This window comes from Petromyzon marinus, unplaced genomic scaffold (genome assembly GCF_048934315.1).
Source record: "Petromyzon marinus isolate PM22_M1 ecotype Great Lakes invasive population unplaced genomic scaffold, UKy_Petmar_22M1.pri1.0 PM_G_Scaffold_75, whole genome shotgun sequence".
Taxonomy (NCBI): domain Eukaryota; kingdom Metazoa; phylum Chordata; class Hyperoartia; order Petromyzontiformes; family Petromyzontidae; genus Petromyzon; species Petromyzon marinus.
Genome location: NW_027423030.1, coordinates 661,001 through 678,437, shown reverse-complemented (window position 1 = coordinate 678,437; position 17,437 = coordinate 661,001). Strand labels below are relative to the sequence as shown.

The window sequence follows — 17,437 nt, the reverse complement described above, 5'->3', positions numbered from 1 at the left end:
TCATAACCACGCCCACTCGCATAAATTAATACGATTATCTCTCGAATCAGCATAATTTATGCGCATAATTACACTGATTAACATAATCTCGGATAAATTATGCGAATCTCAAATTTCATTTAATTTTCATTATTTTCATCAATTTTCATAACACCTATATATACAACAATGTTTACTACACACCGCACCAGGGTACTCAATTTGAGGCTGAGTCGACCTAGGGGAGACCCAGGACTCGTTCAGATTATCGTCACCGGTGCCGGTTGCCGTGAGCGGGAATCGAACTCGAGACGCCGGGTTCGTAGCGCAGCGTAGCGCGTACCGCTGCACCACCGCTCAGCACGCACGCGCGTGCACATTCACACGCACACGCGCGCAAGTAAAATGGATAATCGCGAGCCGCTACGCACCTCGTCAAAGCATTTGACTTCATAGTCCATAACGATGCCATTGGGCTGCTCCGGCTCGGCCCAGGTCAACAGGACGGCGTCTTCAGAGACGTTCTCCGTGTGGACACGCACCACGGGTGACGGTGCTGCGGGCAATCACACCACGTGGTCACGCGCTAACTCATTTGTTTACCCCCCTGGCCAACGTCTCGAGGTGCGGTGAGTGACAATCGGTGTGCGTTTCCCCTTGCTGCTGAATGAAATACGAGTTGCGGTGAGATGTTCAAACACCAAGCAGACGGACGCCGCTTTGCGAGCAATCAACTCAACTTGCAACAGCCACACACGCGGTGCTTTGTGGTGAACATGCGAACATGGCTATGATGATGATAATTATAACAGATGATGCATTGTCTTTAAGAATAATAATTAGAGTGGTATATGCATTAAGAATAATATAATTATAATGTTACATGTGTAGTGGAGTAACGCGCGTGCTGGGGGGGTTTGCAAGCGGTGTGCACGGATGTGTGAGGTCGCATCGGGGCGAACAGGAGCAGCGAGAGACGCCCAAAAAAGATGCAGAGCAGTGATTGGCTGGCTGCAAATGCAGGCGGACAATTTAGATGCAGAGCGGTGATTGGCTGGCTGCAAATGCAGGCGGACAACTAAGATGAAGAGCGATGATTGGCTGGCTGCAAATGCAGGCGGACAATTTAGATGCAGAGCGGTGATTGGCTGGCTGCAAATGCAGGCGGACAACTAAGATGCAGAGCGGTGATTGGCTGGCTGCAAATGCAGGCGGCCAATTTAGATGCAGAGCGGTGATTGGCTGGCTGCAAATGCAGGAGGACAATTTAGATGGAGAGCGGTGATTGGCTGGCTGCAAATGCAGGCAGACAACTAAGATGCAGAGCGGTGATTGGCTGGCTGCAAATGCAGGCGGCCAATTTAGATGCAGAGCGGTGATTGGCTGGCTGCAGATGCAGGCGGACAACTAAGATGCAGAGCGGTGATTGGCTGGCTGCAAATGCAGGCGGCCAATTTAGATGCAGAGTGGTGATTGGCTGGCTGCAAATGCAGGCAGACAATTTAGATGCAGAGCGGTGATTGGCTGGCTGCAAATGCAGGCAGACAATTTAGATGCAGAGTGGTGATTGGCTGACTGCAAATGCAGGCGGACAATTTAGATGCAGAGCGGTGATTGGCTGGCTGCAAATGCAGGCGGCCAATTTAGATGCAGAGCAGTGATTGGCTGGCTGCAAATGCAGGCGGACAACTAAGATGCAGAGCGGTGATTGGCTGGCTGCAAATGCAGGCGGACAACTAAGATGCAGAGCGGTGATTGGCTGGCTGCAAATGCAGGCGGCCAATTTAGATGCAGAGCGGTGATTGGCTGGCTGCAAATGCAGGCGGCCAATTTAGATGCAGAGCGGTGATTGGCTGGCTGCAAATGCAGGCGGACAATTTAGATGCAGAGTGGTGATTAGCTGGCTGCAAATGCAGGCGGACAACTAAGATGCAGAGCGGTGATTGACTGGCTGCAAATGCAGGCGGCCAATTTAGATGCAGAGCGGTGATTGGCTGGCTGCAAATGCAGGCGGCCAATTTAGATGCAGAGCAGTGATTGGCTGGCTGCAAATGCAGGCGGACAACTAAGATGCAGAGCGGTGATTGGCTGGCTGCAAATGCAGGCAGCCAATTTAGATGCAGAGCGGTGATTGGCTGGCTGCAAATGCAGGCGGACAACTAAGATGCAGAGCGGTGATTGGCTGGCTGCAAATGCAGGCGGCCAATTTAGATGCAGAGCGGTGATTGGCTGGCTGCAAATGCAGGCGGACAATTTAGATGCAGAGCGGTGATTGGCTGGCTGCAAATGCAGGCGGACAACTAAGATGCAGAGCGGTGATTGGCTGGCTGCAAATGCAGGCGGCCAATTTAGATGCAGAGCGGTGATTGCCTGGCTGCAAATGCAGGCGGACAATTTAGATGCAGAGTGGTGATTGGCTGGCTGCAAATGCAGACGGACAACTAAGATGCAGAGCGGTGATTGGCTGGCTGCAAATGCAGGCGGCCAATTTAGATGCAGAGCCGTGATTGGCTGGCTGCAAATGCAGGCAGACAACTAAGATGCAGAACGGTGATTGGCTGGCTGCAAATGCAGGCGGCCAATTTAGATGCAGAGCGGTGATTGGCTGGCTGCAAATGCAGGCGGACAATTTAGATGCAGAGTGGTGATTGGCTGGCTGCAAATGCAGGCGGACAACTAAGATGCAGAGCGGTGATTGGCTGGCTGCAAATGCAGGCGGCCAATTTAGATGCAGAGCGGTGATTGCCTTGCTGCAAATGCAGGCGGCCAATTTAGATGCAGAGCGGTGATTGGCTGGCTGCAAATGCAGGCGGACAATTTAGATGCAGAGTGGTGATTGGCTGGCTGCAAATGCAGGCGGACAACTAAGATGCAGAGCGGTGATTGGCTGGCTGCAAATGCAGGCGGCCAATTTAGATGCAGAGCGTTGATTGGCTGGCTGCAAATGCAGGCAGACAATTTAGATGCAGAGCAGTGATTGGCTGGCTGCAAATGCAGGCGGATAACTAAGATGCAGAGCGGTGATTGGCTGGCTGCAAATGCAGGCGGCCAATTTAGATGCAGAGCGGTGATTGGCTGGCTGCAAATGCAGGCGGACAATTTAGATGCAGAGCGGTGATTGGCTGGCTGCAAATGCAGGCGGACAACTAAGATGCAGAGCGGTGATTGGCTGGCTGCCAATGCAGGCGGCCAACTAAGATGCAGAGCGGTGATTGGCTGGCTGCAAATGCAGGCGGAGAACTAAGATGCAAAGCGGTGATTGGCTGGCTGCAAAGGCAGGCGGATAATTAAGATGCAGAGCGGTGATTGGCTGGCTGCAAATGCAGACGGCCAACTAAGATGCAGAGCGGTGATTGGCTGGCTGCAAATGCAGACGGCCAACTAAGATGCAGAGCGGTGATTGGCTGGCTGCAAATGCAGGCGGACAACTAAGATGCAGAGCGGTGATTGGCTGGCTGCAAAGGCAGGCGGATAATTAAGATGCAGAGCCGTGATTGGCTGGCTGCAAATGCAGACGGCCAACTAAGATGCAGAGCGGTGATTGGCTGGCTGCAAATGCAGGCGGCATTGTCTTTAATCATAATATAATTATCATGTTTTTGCATAGCATTTAAGAATAATATTATTATAATGTTACGTGCATGTTATAGCTTTTAAAAAAGGAGAATGTATTTAAAAAAAAAATATTTTAAAAAACCATTTAAAAAAAGATAGAAAAAAAATATTTGACAAAAGCAACTAAATATCTAAAGATGAAAAAGAGATTTCAAAAAAAGAAAGACGATGGCCGTGAGCGAGAGGAGGAGGGGGGGGACGACGACTCACGATCCCGTGACGTGGCGACGTGGACGGCCGCGAACGCCGAGGGGACGCCGCTCAGGCGGGAGACGCCATTGGTGGCGTGCACCTCCAGGGTGTAGGCGGCGTTCTCACGCAGGCCGCTCACCTCCACCTTGGCGTTCGTCAGCGGGAGCGGAGGCCGGAACCTCACGGCCGGGCCGCACGGCGGCGCCGGCTCCTGGCCCCTCTCCCCACCCCCCCCCCGCAGGGGGGGCGGGTGGAGCCGGCACACGACGGAGTAGGCGAGGTCGGAGCGCCCGCCGGGATTCGCCGGCGGGCTCCACCGGAGCGTCACCGAGGCGGCGGCGGAGAGTGGCGAGGTGACGACGTCCCTGGGGGCCGACGGCGGCTCTGGCCGGGGGGGGGGGGGCGGAACGGAGTTTATAGAGTAGTGTAGTAGGTAGTGTATAGTGTAGTGTATAGTGTAGTGTATAGCGCAGTAGTGTATAGTGTAGTGTAGTACTGTATAGTAGTAGTGTATAGTGTAGTGTATAGTGTAGTGTATAGTGTAGTGTATAGTGTAGTGTAGTAGGTAGTGTATAGTGTAGTGTATAGTGTAGTGTATAGTAGTGTATAGTGTAGGGTAGTAGTTTATAGTGTAGTGTATAGTGTAGTGTAGTAGGTAGTGTATAGTGTAGTGTATAGTGTAGTAGTGTATAGTGCATAGTAGTGTATAGTGTAGTGTATAGTATAGTGTATAGTGTAGTAGTGTATAGTGTAGTGTACAGTGTAGTAGTGTATAGTGTAGTGTATAGTGTAGTGTATAGTATAGTGTGTAGTGTAGTGTAGTAGGTAGTGTATAGTGTAGTAGTGTATAGTGTAGTAGTGTATAGTGTAGTGTAGTAGTGTAGAGTGTAGTGTAGTAGTGTATAGTGTAGTGTAGTAGTGTATAGTATAGTGTAGTAGTGTATAGTGCAGTGTAGTAGTGTAGTGTATAGTGTAGTGTAGTAGTGTAGTGTATAGTGTAGTGTAGTAGTGTATAGTGTAGTGTATAGTGTAGTGTATAGTGTAGTGTGTAGTGTAGTGTAGTAGGTAGTGTATAGTGTAGTGTAGTAGTGTATAGTGTAGTAGTGTATAGTGTAGTGTAGTAGTGTAGAGTGTAGTGTAGTAGTGTATAGTGTAGTGTAGTAGTGTATAGTATAGTGTAGTAGTGTATAGTGCAGTGTAGTAGTGTATAGTGTAGTGTATAGTGTAGTGTAGTAGTGTAGTGTATAGTGTAGTGTAGTAGTGTATAGTGTAGTGTATAGTGTAGTGTAGTAGGTAGTGTATAGTGTAGTGTATAGTGTAGTGTAGTAGTGTATAGTGTAGTGTAGTAGTGTAGTGTATAGTGTAGTGTAGTACTGTATAGTGTAGTGTAGTAGTGTATAGTGTAGTAGTGTATAGTGTAGTGTATGGCGCATAGTGAACGAACTTGCACAGGCCACAGACTGGGGCTCGCCGCTGGGCCGGAAGTATCCATCGTGGCAGGTGCAGGACGTCGCTCCGATGACGCTGCCCGTGCTGTGTGGCGGACACCGGGAGCAGAAGCTGTCTTGGGCCGTCTCCTTATAAGAGCCCTGCTCACACACTGCACGCACAAAGGTCCCGCCCCCCGACCTGTAGCCTTTACAGACTCAGTTTAACACCTTTATTATGAACCTTTACAGACTGTTGGTGCTGTCAGTAGCGAGAGATGGGGAGAGAGATGAGCAGATGGGGAGAGAGATGAGCAGATGGGGAGAGAGATGAGATGGGGTGGGTGAGAGAGTGCATGGGTGGGTAAGTGGTTGGGTGAGTGAGAAAGTGGGTGAGTGAGTGGATGAGTAGGTATGTGGGTGGGTGAGTGGGTGAGTGGGTGAGTGGGTGAGTGAGTGGGTGAGTGAGTGGTTGGGTGAATGGGTGAGTGAGTGAGTGGGTGGGTGGGTGAGTGAGTGAGTGGGTGGGCGAGTGAGTGAGTGGGTGGGTGAGTGGTTGAGTGAGTGAGTGGGTGAGTCAGTGGGTGAGTGAGTGAGTGGGTGGGAGGATAAGTGGTTGGGTGGGTGGGTGAGTGAGTGAGTAGGTGGGTGGGTGAGTGAGTCGGTGAGTGAGTGGGTGAGTGGGCGAGTGAGTGTGTGGGAGGTCCGCTGGGTCTTTCCACATCTCTCTCGAGGGTAAGCGATGATGAATCTACTAAAACAAATCCCAACGCGTCACCTTGGCAGGCGTTCCCCGCCTGCTGGTACCCGGCACGGCAGACGCAGCTCCCGGGGTGGCCCTCCCACTCGCCGTCGGCGTTGCAGAACATCGCCGGCTCCGGCTCCCCCTCGGGCCGGAGTGCGTGGCCCACGCACGCCCCCGTCACCTCCGACAGCGCCCACGGCCCGTCGCCGGCGGCCGGAGCGTCGGGGAACTCGGCGAGGCGGACCGCGAGGGCCGGGCAGCGCCTGCGGTAGACGCGCACGGACGCCAGCCACGCGCAGGCCCCCGTGTCGCGGAACGCCAGACGGAGGCCGCCCCGGGAGAGGGGCCCCACGTCGCCCGCCGCCTCGACCTCCGACCCGCCCGAGCCGACGACGTCGACCTTGGAGAAGAGCCGCCGCTCGTCGTCGGCGAAGACCCCGGCGGCGACGTCGCCGGGGTCGTCCGACTCCCGGTAGTAAACGTCCAACGTGTCGTCGTCGCAGCCGGCGGCGGAGGCGGCGGCGGCCGGGAGGCGACGGGGGCACCGGCGCCGTAAGCTGAAGCGGAACTCGAGGAAGATGCGGCGAGCGTCGCCGCGCGGGATCCAGGCGGTGCGCAGCCACTTGTCCTGCCTGGGCACGGCGGGGCGGCACTGCGCCTGGTACAGCCTGGGCCTTGAGCGTTGGCCACTCGTAGCCTGCTGCCACTGCGGTCGTGGTGAGGGGAGAGGGAGTGGAGTGTGGGAGGGAGTGTGGGGGGGAGTGTAGATGTCACAGTGATTCTGAAACATTGTTCTCCACTCCTTGAATCAATTTTTATAACCTGTAAACCGTTTTACTCGCCTCGCGAGTTCGCGTCGCTCATTTTGGTCGGAGTTTATTTGCCGCCATGTCCTCAGGTTAAAGAGGCCCAACGCATGCTCGCCGATCAGATTCTGAGTGTGGAGCGAGCAAATCCAGATTCGTTGGTTATCGTACTTGGCGACTTTAACAAAGGTAATCTCAGCCACGAACTCCCCAAATACATACAATTCATTAAATGCCCAACCAGAGAAGGGAACACTCTGGATCACTGCTACACTACAGTCAGTAGAGCCTACCACGCCGTCCCCCGAGCAGCACTAGGACACTCTGACCATGCCATGGTCCACCTGATTCCTGCATACAGGCAGAAACTAAAACTCTGTAAACCTGCTGTGAGGACATCTAAACAGTGGACCAGTGAGGCTGTGGAAGATTTGCGGGCGTGCTTAGACTGTACTGACTGGGATATGTTCACGACTGCTACCAATAGTCTGGATGAACTCACAGAGGCTGTGACGTCCTACATCAGCTTCTATGAGGACTGCTGTATCCCAACACGTAACAAGGTGAACTTTAACAACAACAAGCCCTGGTTCTCAGCAAAGCTCAGAAGGTTGAGGTTGGAGAAGGAGGAAGCGTTTAGGAGTGGAGATAGAGACAGATTCAAGGAGTCGAAGAACAGGTTTAGCAAAGCGGTGAGAGAGGCTAAACGACTGTACTCAGAGAGACTAAAACACCAGTTCTCTACTAACGACTCTGCTTCTGTCTGGAGAGGGCTCAGGCAGATCACCAACTACAAGCCCAGAGCTCCCCACACCACTAACGACTCCCGCCTGGCCAACGACCTGAACGAGTTCTACTGCAGATTTGAAAGACAATTGGACTGTCCTGAACTACCCCTTCCCACTCAAGAGGCCCCCTCCCCCACCCATACTACAGAGACGACTCTCTCCTTTCAGGAGGGAGACGTTAATAGACTTTTCAAGAGGCAGAATCCACGCAAAGCAGCCGGGCCGGACTCTGTCTCTCCAGCCACCCTCAGGCACTGCGCTGACCAGCTGTCTCCGGTGTTCACCTACCTCTTTAACACCTCCCTGGAGACATGCCATGTACCAGCCTGTCTCAAGTCCTCCACCATCATCCCTGTGCCCAAAAAGCTAAGGCCAACAGGACTAAATGATTACAGACCGGTCGCCCTTACATCTGTGGTAATGAAGTCTTTTGAGCGCCTGGTCCTGGCACACCTCAAAGCCATCACAGACCCTCTCCTGGACCCCCTTCAGTTTGCCTACAGAGCCAACAGGTCTGTGGACGACGCAGTTAACATGGCCCTCCACTTCATCCTACAGCATCTGGACGCCCCAGCATCCTACGCTAGGATCCTGTTTGTGGACTTCAGCTCTGCCTTCAACACCATCATCCCTGCCCTGCTTCAGGACAAGCTCTTCCAGCTGAATGTGCCCTACTGGATCACAGACTTCCTGTCTGACAGGAAGCAGTGCGTTAAGCTGGGAACACAAGTCTCTGACTCCAGCTCCATCAGCACCAGAACTCCTCAGGGCTGCGTCCTTTCCCCACTGCTCTTCTCTCTGTATACCAACAGCTGCACCTCCAATCATCTGTCCGTCAAACTCTTGAAGTTTGCGGACGACACCACCCTCATTGGGCTGATCTCTGGTGGGGATGAGTCTGACTATAGGTGGGAAGCTGACAACCTGGTGACCTGGTGTAGCCAGAACAACTTAGAGCTAAATGCTCTAAAGACAGTTGAGATGGTTGTGGACTTCAGGAAGAATACAGCCCCACTCACCCCCATCACCCTGTTAGACTCCCCAGTCAAAAGTGTAGAGTCCTTCCGCTTCCTGGGCACTATTCTCTCCTGGGACCTCAAGTGGGAACTGAACATCAGCTCCCTCACCAAGAAAGCTCAACAGAGGATTTACTTTCTATGGCAGCTGAAGAAATTTAACCTGCCAAAGACAATGATGGTGCAATTCTATACAGCAATCATTGAATCCATCCTCACCTCCTCCATAACCGTCTGGTACGCTGCTGCCACTGCCAAGGACAAGAGCAGACTGCAGCGTATCATCCACACTGCTGAGAAGGTAATTGCCTGCAATCTACCAACCCTCGAGGACCTGCACACGACAAGGACCATGAGGCGAGCGAGGAAGATTGGGTTTCCTGCCGGTAAGGCATCACTCTCGACAGCCCAGGGGGGGGAACAGGAGCGCGGCGGCCCTTCCCCGCCCGGTGAGGAGTGCAGCGGCGGCAGCTCCCACACTAGTGGAGAGTCTGGGGGCGTCGGTACTTCGCGGGCAGGGTCGCAGGCAGGAGAGATCCCGGGGGCCGACGACCCTAACATAATCATCATCAGGTGTGAAAACCACAGCAAGAAATTTAGAAAAAAGTGGCGTTTTTTTAACGTTAGCACTACGGAGAGCGATTTGGCAGTTCAGAAGGACGAGTCCATCTATGTTCGGAAAAGAGGAGGGGGGAGACGAAAAATAATGGATGAGGTCTGAAGGCCACCGTAAGCGTGAACAATCAATTAAGACCCGAAATGGTTTATCAAATCCTTCCAATGATTGCTAAGCCAGAATCCATCTTCTCGGTTGAAATTGTCTCTGTGTTTGTATATGTGAATAGACTCATGAACGAATCTCTCATGGTAGCCAGATGGCTTGCAAAGAACCTCTGTCTTGGAGAAGTCAATGTCATGTGAGCCTACTGAATTATAACAGTGATCTGCCACGGCCGAGGTGTTGGTCCTACCGTGTTTCAGGTCTGCTTTGTGTTCACGAATGCGGTCCGAGACATGTCATTTGGTTTCTCCAATATAACTACTCCCACCGAGGCAACTTAGCGTTGTCTGTATTTATTTAAAGTTGCGCATTTTGATGATGTGACGTCACATTTCTCAAACCTCCCTCTCTCGTCACGCATCGTCACAAATGTCTGACCCCGCCCCCTAAGTGCGTGACGTCATCTATGGACGCCCCTCCCCCCCCGAACATCCACGGAGGTCTCGTGGCCTCCACGCTCGACTCACCCCGTCGGGCGGGGAGGCGACCCAGCCAAGGTCGCCCTGCGCGGTCTCCGTGTCGAGCAGGTCCACTGCGGCGGGGTGGGTGGGTGGGGGGAGAGACGCGCGCACACAGAGAGAGACGAAGTTTCAAGTTTGTTAGGTACGAGCTGTACTACCCGGCTACGCCCGGGACGAGGATTCACCACGTCCCCCCAGTGGCGATGTTCACACAGCAGAGCAGGTACTCGTTTGATGCCGAGTCGACCTAGGGAAGGCCCAGGACCGGTAAAAAAATAATCGTCACCGGCGGTGGCCGTGAGCGGGAATCGAACTCGGGTCACTACACTACGCGCTACGCTTCCACGTGCGCGGGTCACGTGACAGATTTGACGTCACAGCTCACTTGACGTGCAAAAAAAATAGATGCATTATTGAGCTACCCCCCTAAAGAAAAAGCAAAAGTGTATTTTTATAATTTTAGGATGGTGTACAGTCTGGAAAGCACCCACGTGGCAAATTTCCAGTTTGTTGCATGTCGGGAAGTACGCTAAACATTTTGAACAGACACGCACAATCACAACTTTGCCTTTTATATCTATGGAGATAGCGTTGTGAGCCATGCGGCTCTCAAGTCGGGTGCAGCCGCAACAAACAAAATATGAACACAGAACATCTTAAAGCGACAACGCGTAACAGAAACATCCTGGAAAAAAACAGCAAATATTTAATATAAAACGCCGCGTGCAAAAAATCCCCACCATCGTGTACACGACGGCTGTCACGGACTGCCGGGGCAAGTGCTGCTGCTGCTCGCGAGTAGCAGCACCTACCAAGGCTACCGGCACTGTGGCACACGAGGGCGTGGGTGGCCAGCACCACGCCCGGCCGCCTTTGTCTCCCCAGTGGCGATGTTTACTACACACCGCACCAGGTTACTCATTTGAGCTTGAGTCGACCTAGGGGAGGCCCAGGACCGGTTCAGAGAATCGTCACTGACGGTGTTGGCCGTGAGAGGGAATCGAACTTGGGTCGCCGGGTTCGTAGCGCAGCGCGCTAACAGCTACATACACACACACAACAACTGCCATTCGCCACTAAGTGGTGGTGACATCACCACGACGCTTGTGCCAGGCCATGTGCACCTTGAGGCCACGCTGGCAGGTCACGGGGCAGACCCAGGTGTCACGGGTCGACTGACTGAGATGACCGAAATGACTGGCTGGTGCACCACCTGTGCCCCCTACTGTGCCAACCTGCTGTGCTTTAGCCACCCGGCGCTCCGCTCGTTGTTGTGAGCGTCGCTCCTCCACCCTCCGTTGTTGTTGGAGGGCGACTGCCTCCAACTGCCCAGTAGCGTCCTTCACGAGCCTCCTCCACAGAGGCCAATTTTGACACCGCTGGTACCAGTCATCGACAAGTCCACTCAGCTCCACGTCCTCCCGTACCACATCACTCCATCTCCTCTCTAGCCCGTGCCGCGCCCGTTTAGCCCCCTCGATCCGGCCGAACAAAAGCTGTTTCGGCATGCGGTGGCTGGGCATGCGGGCTACATGACCCAGCCTTGCCTGCCGGAGGAGCTCATCGATGGGACCTTGCCCAGATCTTTCAAGGATTTGTGAGCTCCTCACACAATCCAGTCTGGTTAAACCCAGGATGGATCGTAGGCAGGCCAGCCTAAATGTTTCAACCGGCGAAAATGCTCCATTAAGGGGGTCCACGTTTCGCAAGCGTAGAGAAGGGAGGGAATGACCGTGGCCGAGAAGACCTGAAGCTTAGTGCGGAGCGACAGACCAGGTAGCTTCCACACAGCGTTACGCAACCGATGAAAAGATATTGCCGCTCGACTGATTCGGAGTGAGACCTCTGCTGTTAAACTGGAGCCAGTCATAAGCACACTGCCCAGGTATGGGAAACTCTCCACTCTCTCCACAACTGCCCCATCACCGATTGGGAGTTGTGGGGGTGGAGTGTCCGATGGTACAAAATATCCAGGCAGGTGCTTAGTTTTGGTGTGGCTGAAGGTAAGGCCCCCATCTCTTAGTGGCACGCTCCAGTCTCAGCAGCAGCGTCTCCAACTCCTCCTCTGAATGAGCAGCTATTACCAAATCATCAGCATACATAACGTGGTTGAGCAATAGGGAGCCATCCCTTGACCGCACCCGGGCATCGATCAGCCTCCCATTATAGCTGTACCAAATGGAGATTCCCCCGGTACAGACACACACACACTCACACACGTACACAGACACACACTCACACGTACTCAGACACACACTCACACGTACACAGACACACACTCACACGTACATACATGTACACACACTCACAGACACACACTCACACACGTACACAGACACACACTCACACGTACACTCACACGTACACTCACACGTACACAGACACACTCACATACAAGACAAGACAAAGATCCCCATATAGCCTTAACAGACTGTAGGGGCAAGTGCTGTTAGCGAGCACCTATGAAGGCCGAAACGGTACACGAGGGGGTGGGTGGCCAGCACCACGCCCGACCGCCTTTGTCTCCCTAGTGGCAATGTACTCATTTGAGTCTGAGTCGACCTAAGGGAGGCCCGGGACCGGTTCGAATAATCGTCACTGGTGTTGGCCGTGAGCGGGAATCGAACCCGGGTTGCCAGGTTCATAGCGCAGCGCGCTAACCGCTACACTATCGCACATACATACACACGTACACACACGTACACACACTCACACGTACACAAACACACACACTCACACGTACACAGACACACACTCACACGTACACAGACACACTCACGTACACACACGTACACAAACACACACGTACACACACGTACACACTCTCTCATGTGGTCGCATGGATTTTTCCCTCCGTGTCCTCCGCTTCCCCCACCACCCCCACCCCCACATCGAGAATGGACGTGGCCGCCACGCGGGGCATCATCATCAGTTTGTGGTCACCGCTCGCTGTGCATCATCTCAGCACGCGGTGAGACGCTTCGAGCGGCGTCGGCGTCGTCTAAACAAGCGAGCAGCCTCGCCTGCTAGCGTCAAAGGCTCCGTCGGAGCGCTCCATCTCGGCGAACGAGTTGACTCCGCGGGGAACGAGAGAGACGCGGAGAGAGACGTGGAGCTTTCAAAGAGCCATCGTTGTGCGGAGCCACGAGCCGCTTTGTGTTTTTGTCACCTTCAGTTTATCAGATGTTTTTTTTCTTCAGTTTCAGTTTATTTTGGTTATAGCCCCTGTGAGCCGTTCGGCTCTTGAATCGGGTCCAACCGCAACAAACACAAAAACACAAAAACACGAACGAGAAAACAGAGTGACTATGTGGTGACTGTGTAAACAGAAAATCCGTGAAAAAAAACGCATGCAAAAATATTCCTGAAAAAAGCACCGTACACCACCAACGCTGTGTGTGTACCACCAACACTGTGTGTACACCACCAACACTGTGTGTACACCACCAACACTGTGTGTGTACCACCAACACTGTGTACACCACCAACACTGTGTGTACACCACCAACACTGTGTGTACACCACCAACCCCTGGTGCACCACCAACCCCTGGTGCACCACCAACACTGTGTGTACACCACCAACACTGTGTGTACACCACCAACGCTGTGTGTACACCACCAACACTGTGTGTACACCACCAACACTGTGTGTACACCACCAACGCTGTGTGTACACCACCAACACTGTGTGTACACCACCAACACTGTGTGTACACCACCAACACTGTGTGTACTCCACTAATACTGTGTGTACACCACCAACACTGTGTGTACACCACCAACACTGTGTGTACACCACCAACACTGTGGTGTACACCACCAACACTGTGTACACCACCAACACTGTGTGTGTACCACCAACACTGTGTGTACACCACCAACGCTGTGTGTACACCACCAACGCTGTGTGTACACCACCAACGCTGTGTGTGTACCACCAACGCTGTGTGTACACCACCAACGCTGTGTGTGTACCACCAACCCCTGGTGCACCACCAACGCTGCGCCCACCTTCATAAGCAGCGGCCACCGCCAAGACGGCGACGATGCCAACGGCGACAGGAGATGGAGCCAGACTCCTGCAGCTGCGGAGGGGCGCGGAGACGGAGCCTGGGGACATTTCTGCTGGTGCTGGTGGTGCTGTTGGTGGTGGTTCTGTTGGTGGTGGTGGTGCTGGTGGTAGTGCTGGTGGTGGTGGTGCTGGTGGTGGTACTGCTACTGGTGGTGGTGGTGCTGGTGGTGGTGGTGCTGGTGGTAGTGCTGGTGGTGGTGGTGCTGGTACTGTTACTGGTGGTGGTGGTGCTGCTGCTGCTGGTGGTGCTGCTGGTGGTGGTGCTGGTGGTGCTGCTACTGGTGGTGGTGCTGCTGCTGCTGCTGGTGGTGCTGCTGCTGTTGGTGGTGGTGCTGGTGGTGGTGCTGGTGGTGCTGGTGGTGCTGCTGCTGGTGGTGGTGGTGGTGATGCATGGATCGGCTCGGTTCACCAACCCTCCTCTTTTCCTCCTGCGAGGGAGACGAGCAGGCGAGAGGATTTAAAAGAATGGAATGAGTCAGAGTGAGTGGGGTGTGTACGATTAATGATTGACCCAGCTGGAGAAGACACCAATGAATTATTAACCCTGGCAGAAGTGAAGGTTTGCTGAGGCTTTCGGCTCCCCTCCCACCTCCCTCCATCCAAAACCACTCCACACATCTCTCTCCTTGTGTGTAACTGTGAGTGTGTGTACGTGTGAGTGTGTGTACGTGTGAGTGTGTGTACATGTGTACGTGTGAGTGTGTACGTGTGTGTACGTGTGAGTGTGTGCAGGTGTGAGTGTGTGCACGTGTGAGTGTGTGTACGTGTGTACGTGTGTGTACGTGTGAGTGTGTGTACGTGTGAGTGTGTACGTGTGTGCACGTGTGAGTGTGTGTACGTGTGAGTGTGTGTACGTGTGAGTGTGTGTACGTGTGTGCACGTGTGAGTGTGTGTACGTGTGAGTGTGTGTACGTGTGAGTGTGTACGTGTGTGCACGTGTGAGTGTGTGTACGTGTGAGTGTGTGTACGTGTGAGTGTGTGTACGTGTGTGTACGTGTGAGTGTGTGTACGTGTGAGTGTGTGTACGTGTGAGTGTGTACGTGTGAGTGTGTGTACGTGTGAGTGTGTGTACGTGTGTACGTGTGAGTGTGTGTACGTGTGAGTGTGTGTACGTGTGTGCACGTGTGAGTGTGTGTACGTGTGAGTGTGTACGTGTGAGTGTGTGTACGTGTGAGTGTGTGTACGTGTGAGTGTGTACGTGTGTGTACGTGTGAGTGTGTGTACGTGTGAGTGTGTGTACGTGTGTGTACGTGTGAGTGTGTGTACGTGTGAGTGTGTACGTGTGAGTGTGTGTACGTGTGAGTGTGTGTACGTGTGAGAGATACACGGGGAGAGATACACGGGGAGAGATACACGGGGGAGAGATACAGGGGGAGAGATACAGGGGGAGAGATACACGGGGGAGAGATACAGGGGGAGAGATACAGGGGGAGAGATACACGGGGAGAGATACAGGGGGAGAGATACAGGGGGAGAGATACACGGGGAGAGATACACGGGGGAGAGATACAGGGGGGAGAGATACAGGGGGGAGAGATACACGGGGAGAGATACACGGGGAGAGATACAGGGGGAGAGATACAGGGGTAGAGATACATGGGGAGAGATACAGGGGGAGAGATACACGGGGAGAGATACACGGGGGAGATACACGGGGGAGAGATACACGGGGAGAGATACACGGGGGAGAGATACAGGGGGAGAGATACACGGGGGAGAGATACAGGGGGAGAGATAAACGGGGAGAGATACACGAGGAGAGATACAGGGGGAGATACAGGGGTAGAGATACACGGGGAGAGATACAGGGGGAGAGATACACGGGGAGAGATACACGGGGGAGAGATACACGGGGAGAGATACACGGGGAGAGATACAGGGGGAGAGTTACACGGGGGAGAGATACACGGGGGAGAGATACAGGGGGAGAGATACAGGGGGAGAGATACACGGGGGAGAGATACACGGGGAGAGATACAGGGGGAGAGATACAGGGGGAGAGATACACGGGGAGAGATACACGGGGAGAGATACACGGGGGAGAGATACACGGGGAGAGATACACGGGGAGAGATACACGAGGAGAGATACACGGGGAGAGATACACAAGGAGAGATACACAAGGAGAGATACAGGGGGGAGAGATACACGGGGAGAGATACAGTTAGGGAAAAAAAGTATTTGATCCCCTGTTGATTTTGTACGTTTGCCCACTGACAAAGAAATGATCAGTCTATAATTTTAATGGTAGGTTTATTTGAACAGTGAGACACAGAACAACAACAACAAAATCCAGTAAAACGCATGTCAAGAATGTTACACAGGGAGAGATAATGCAATCAATTTATAACATTCTTGACATGCGTTTTTCTGGATTTTTTGTTGCTGTTATTCTGTATCTCACTGTTCAAATAAACCTACCATTAAAATTATAGACTGATCATTTCTTTGTCAGTGGGCAAACGTACAAAATCAACAGGGGATCAAATACTTTTTTCCCTCACTGTATAAAGCGCCTGCATGTTTGTTCGGGTGTGGTCTCAGGTCGAGTTGGGACTTGAGCTGTGTGTGTGTGTAACATAATCACATCCTGTATGTGTGTGTGTAACATAGTCACATCCTGTATGTGTGTGTAACATAGTCACATCCTGTGTGTGTGTGTAACATAATCACATCCTGTATGTGTGTGTGTAACATATGCACATCCTGTATGTGTGTGTAACATAGTCACATCCTGTGTGTGTGTGTAACATAGTCACAGCCTGTATGTGTGTGTGTAACATAGTGACATCCTGTGTGTATGTGTGTGTGTAACATAGTCACATCGTGTGTGTGTGTGTGTAACATAGTCACATCCTGTGTGTGTGTGTAACATAATCACATCCTGTATGTGTGTGTGTAACATAATCACATCCCTGTAGCTGTGTGTGTAACATAATCACATCCTGTTTGTGTGTGTGTAACATAGTCACATCCTGTTTGTGTATGTGTAACATAGTCACATCCTGTATGTGTGTGTGTAACATAATCACATCCTGTGTGTGTGTAACATAGTCACATCCTGTGTGTGTAACATAGTCACATCCTGTATGTGTGTGTAACATAGTCACATCCTGAAGCTGTGTGTGTAACATAGTCACATCGTGTGTGTGTGTGTAACATAGTCACGTCCTGAAGCTGTGTATGTGTGTCACATAGTCACGTCCTGAAGCTGTGTGTGTGTGTAACATAGTCACATCGTGTGTGTGATGTGTGTGTAACATAATCACATCCTGTGTGTGTGTGACATAGTCACATACTGTGTGTGTGTAACATAGTCACATCCTGTATGTGTGTGTAACATAGTCACATCCTGAAGCTGTGTGTGTGTAACATAGTCACATCCTGAAGCTGTGTGTGTGTAACATAGTCACATCCTGTGTGTGTGTGTAACATAATCACATCCTGTATGTGTGTGTAACATAGTCACATCCTGTATGTGTGTGTGTAACATAATCACGTCCTGTATGTGTGTGTGTAACATAGTCACATCCTGTATGTGTGTGTAACATAA

General features: G+C 52.4%; 1 protein-coding gene across 1 annotated transcript in view; it reads right to left on the bottom strand.

Annotated features, from left to right (window-relative positions):
• LOC116937721 (ephrin type-A receptor 3-like) overlaps nt 1–17,437 on the bottom strand; it is a 58,553-nt gene that overhangs the window by 16,877 nt on the left and 24,239 nt on the right. Inside the window, exons 2-5 of the mRNA XM_076062839.1 lie at nt 5,992–6,664; nt 5,231–5,386; nt 3,805–4,170; nt 411–535 (exon numbers count right to left, since the gene is read on the bottom strand). Coding sequence (XP_075918954.1) covers nt 411–535; nt 3,805–4,170; nt 5,231–5,386; nt 5,992–6,664 — 1,320 coding nt within the window. The remainder of the gene's footprint in view (nt 1–410; nt 536–3,804; nt 4,171–5,230; nt 5,387–5,991; nt 6,665–17,437) is intronic.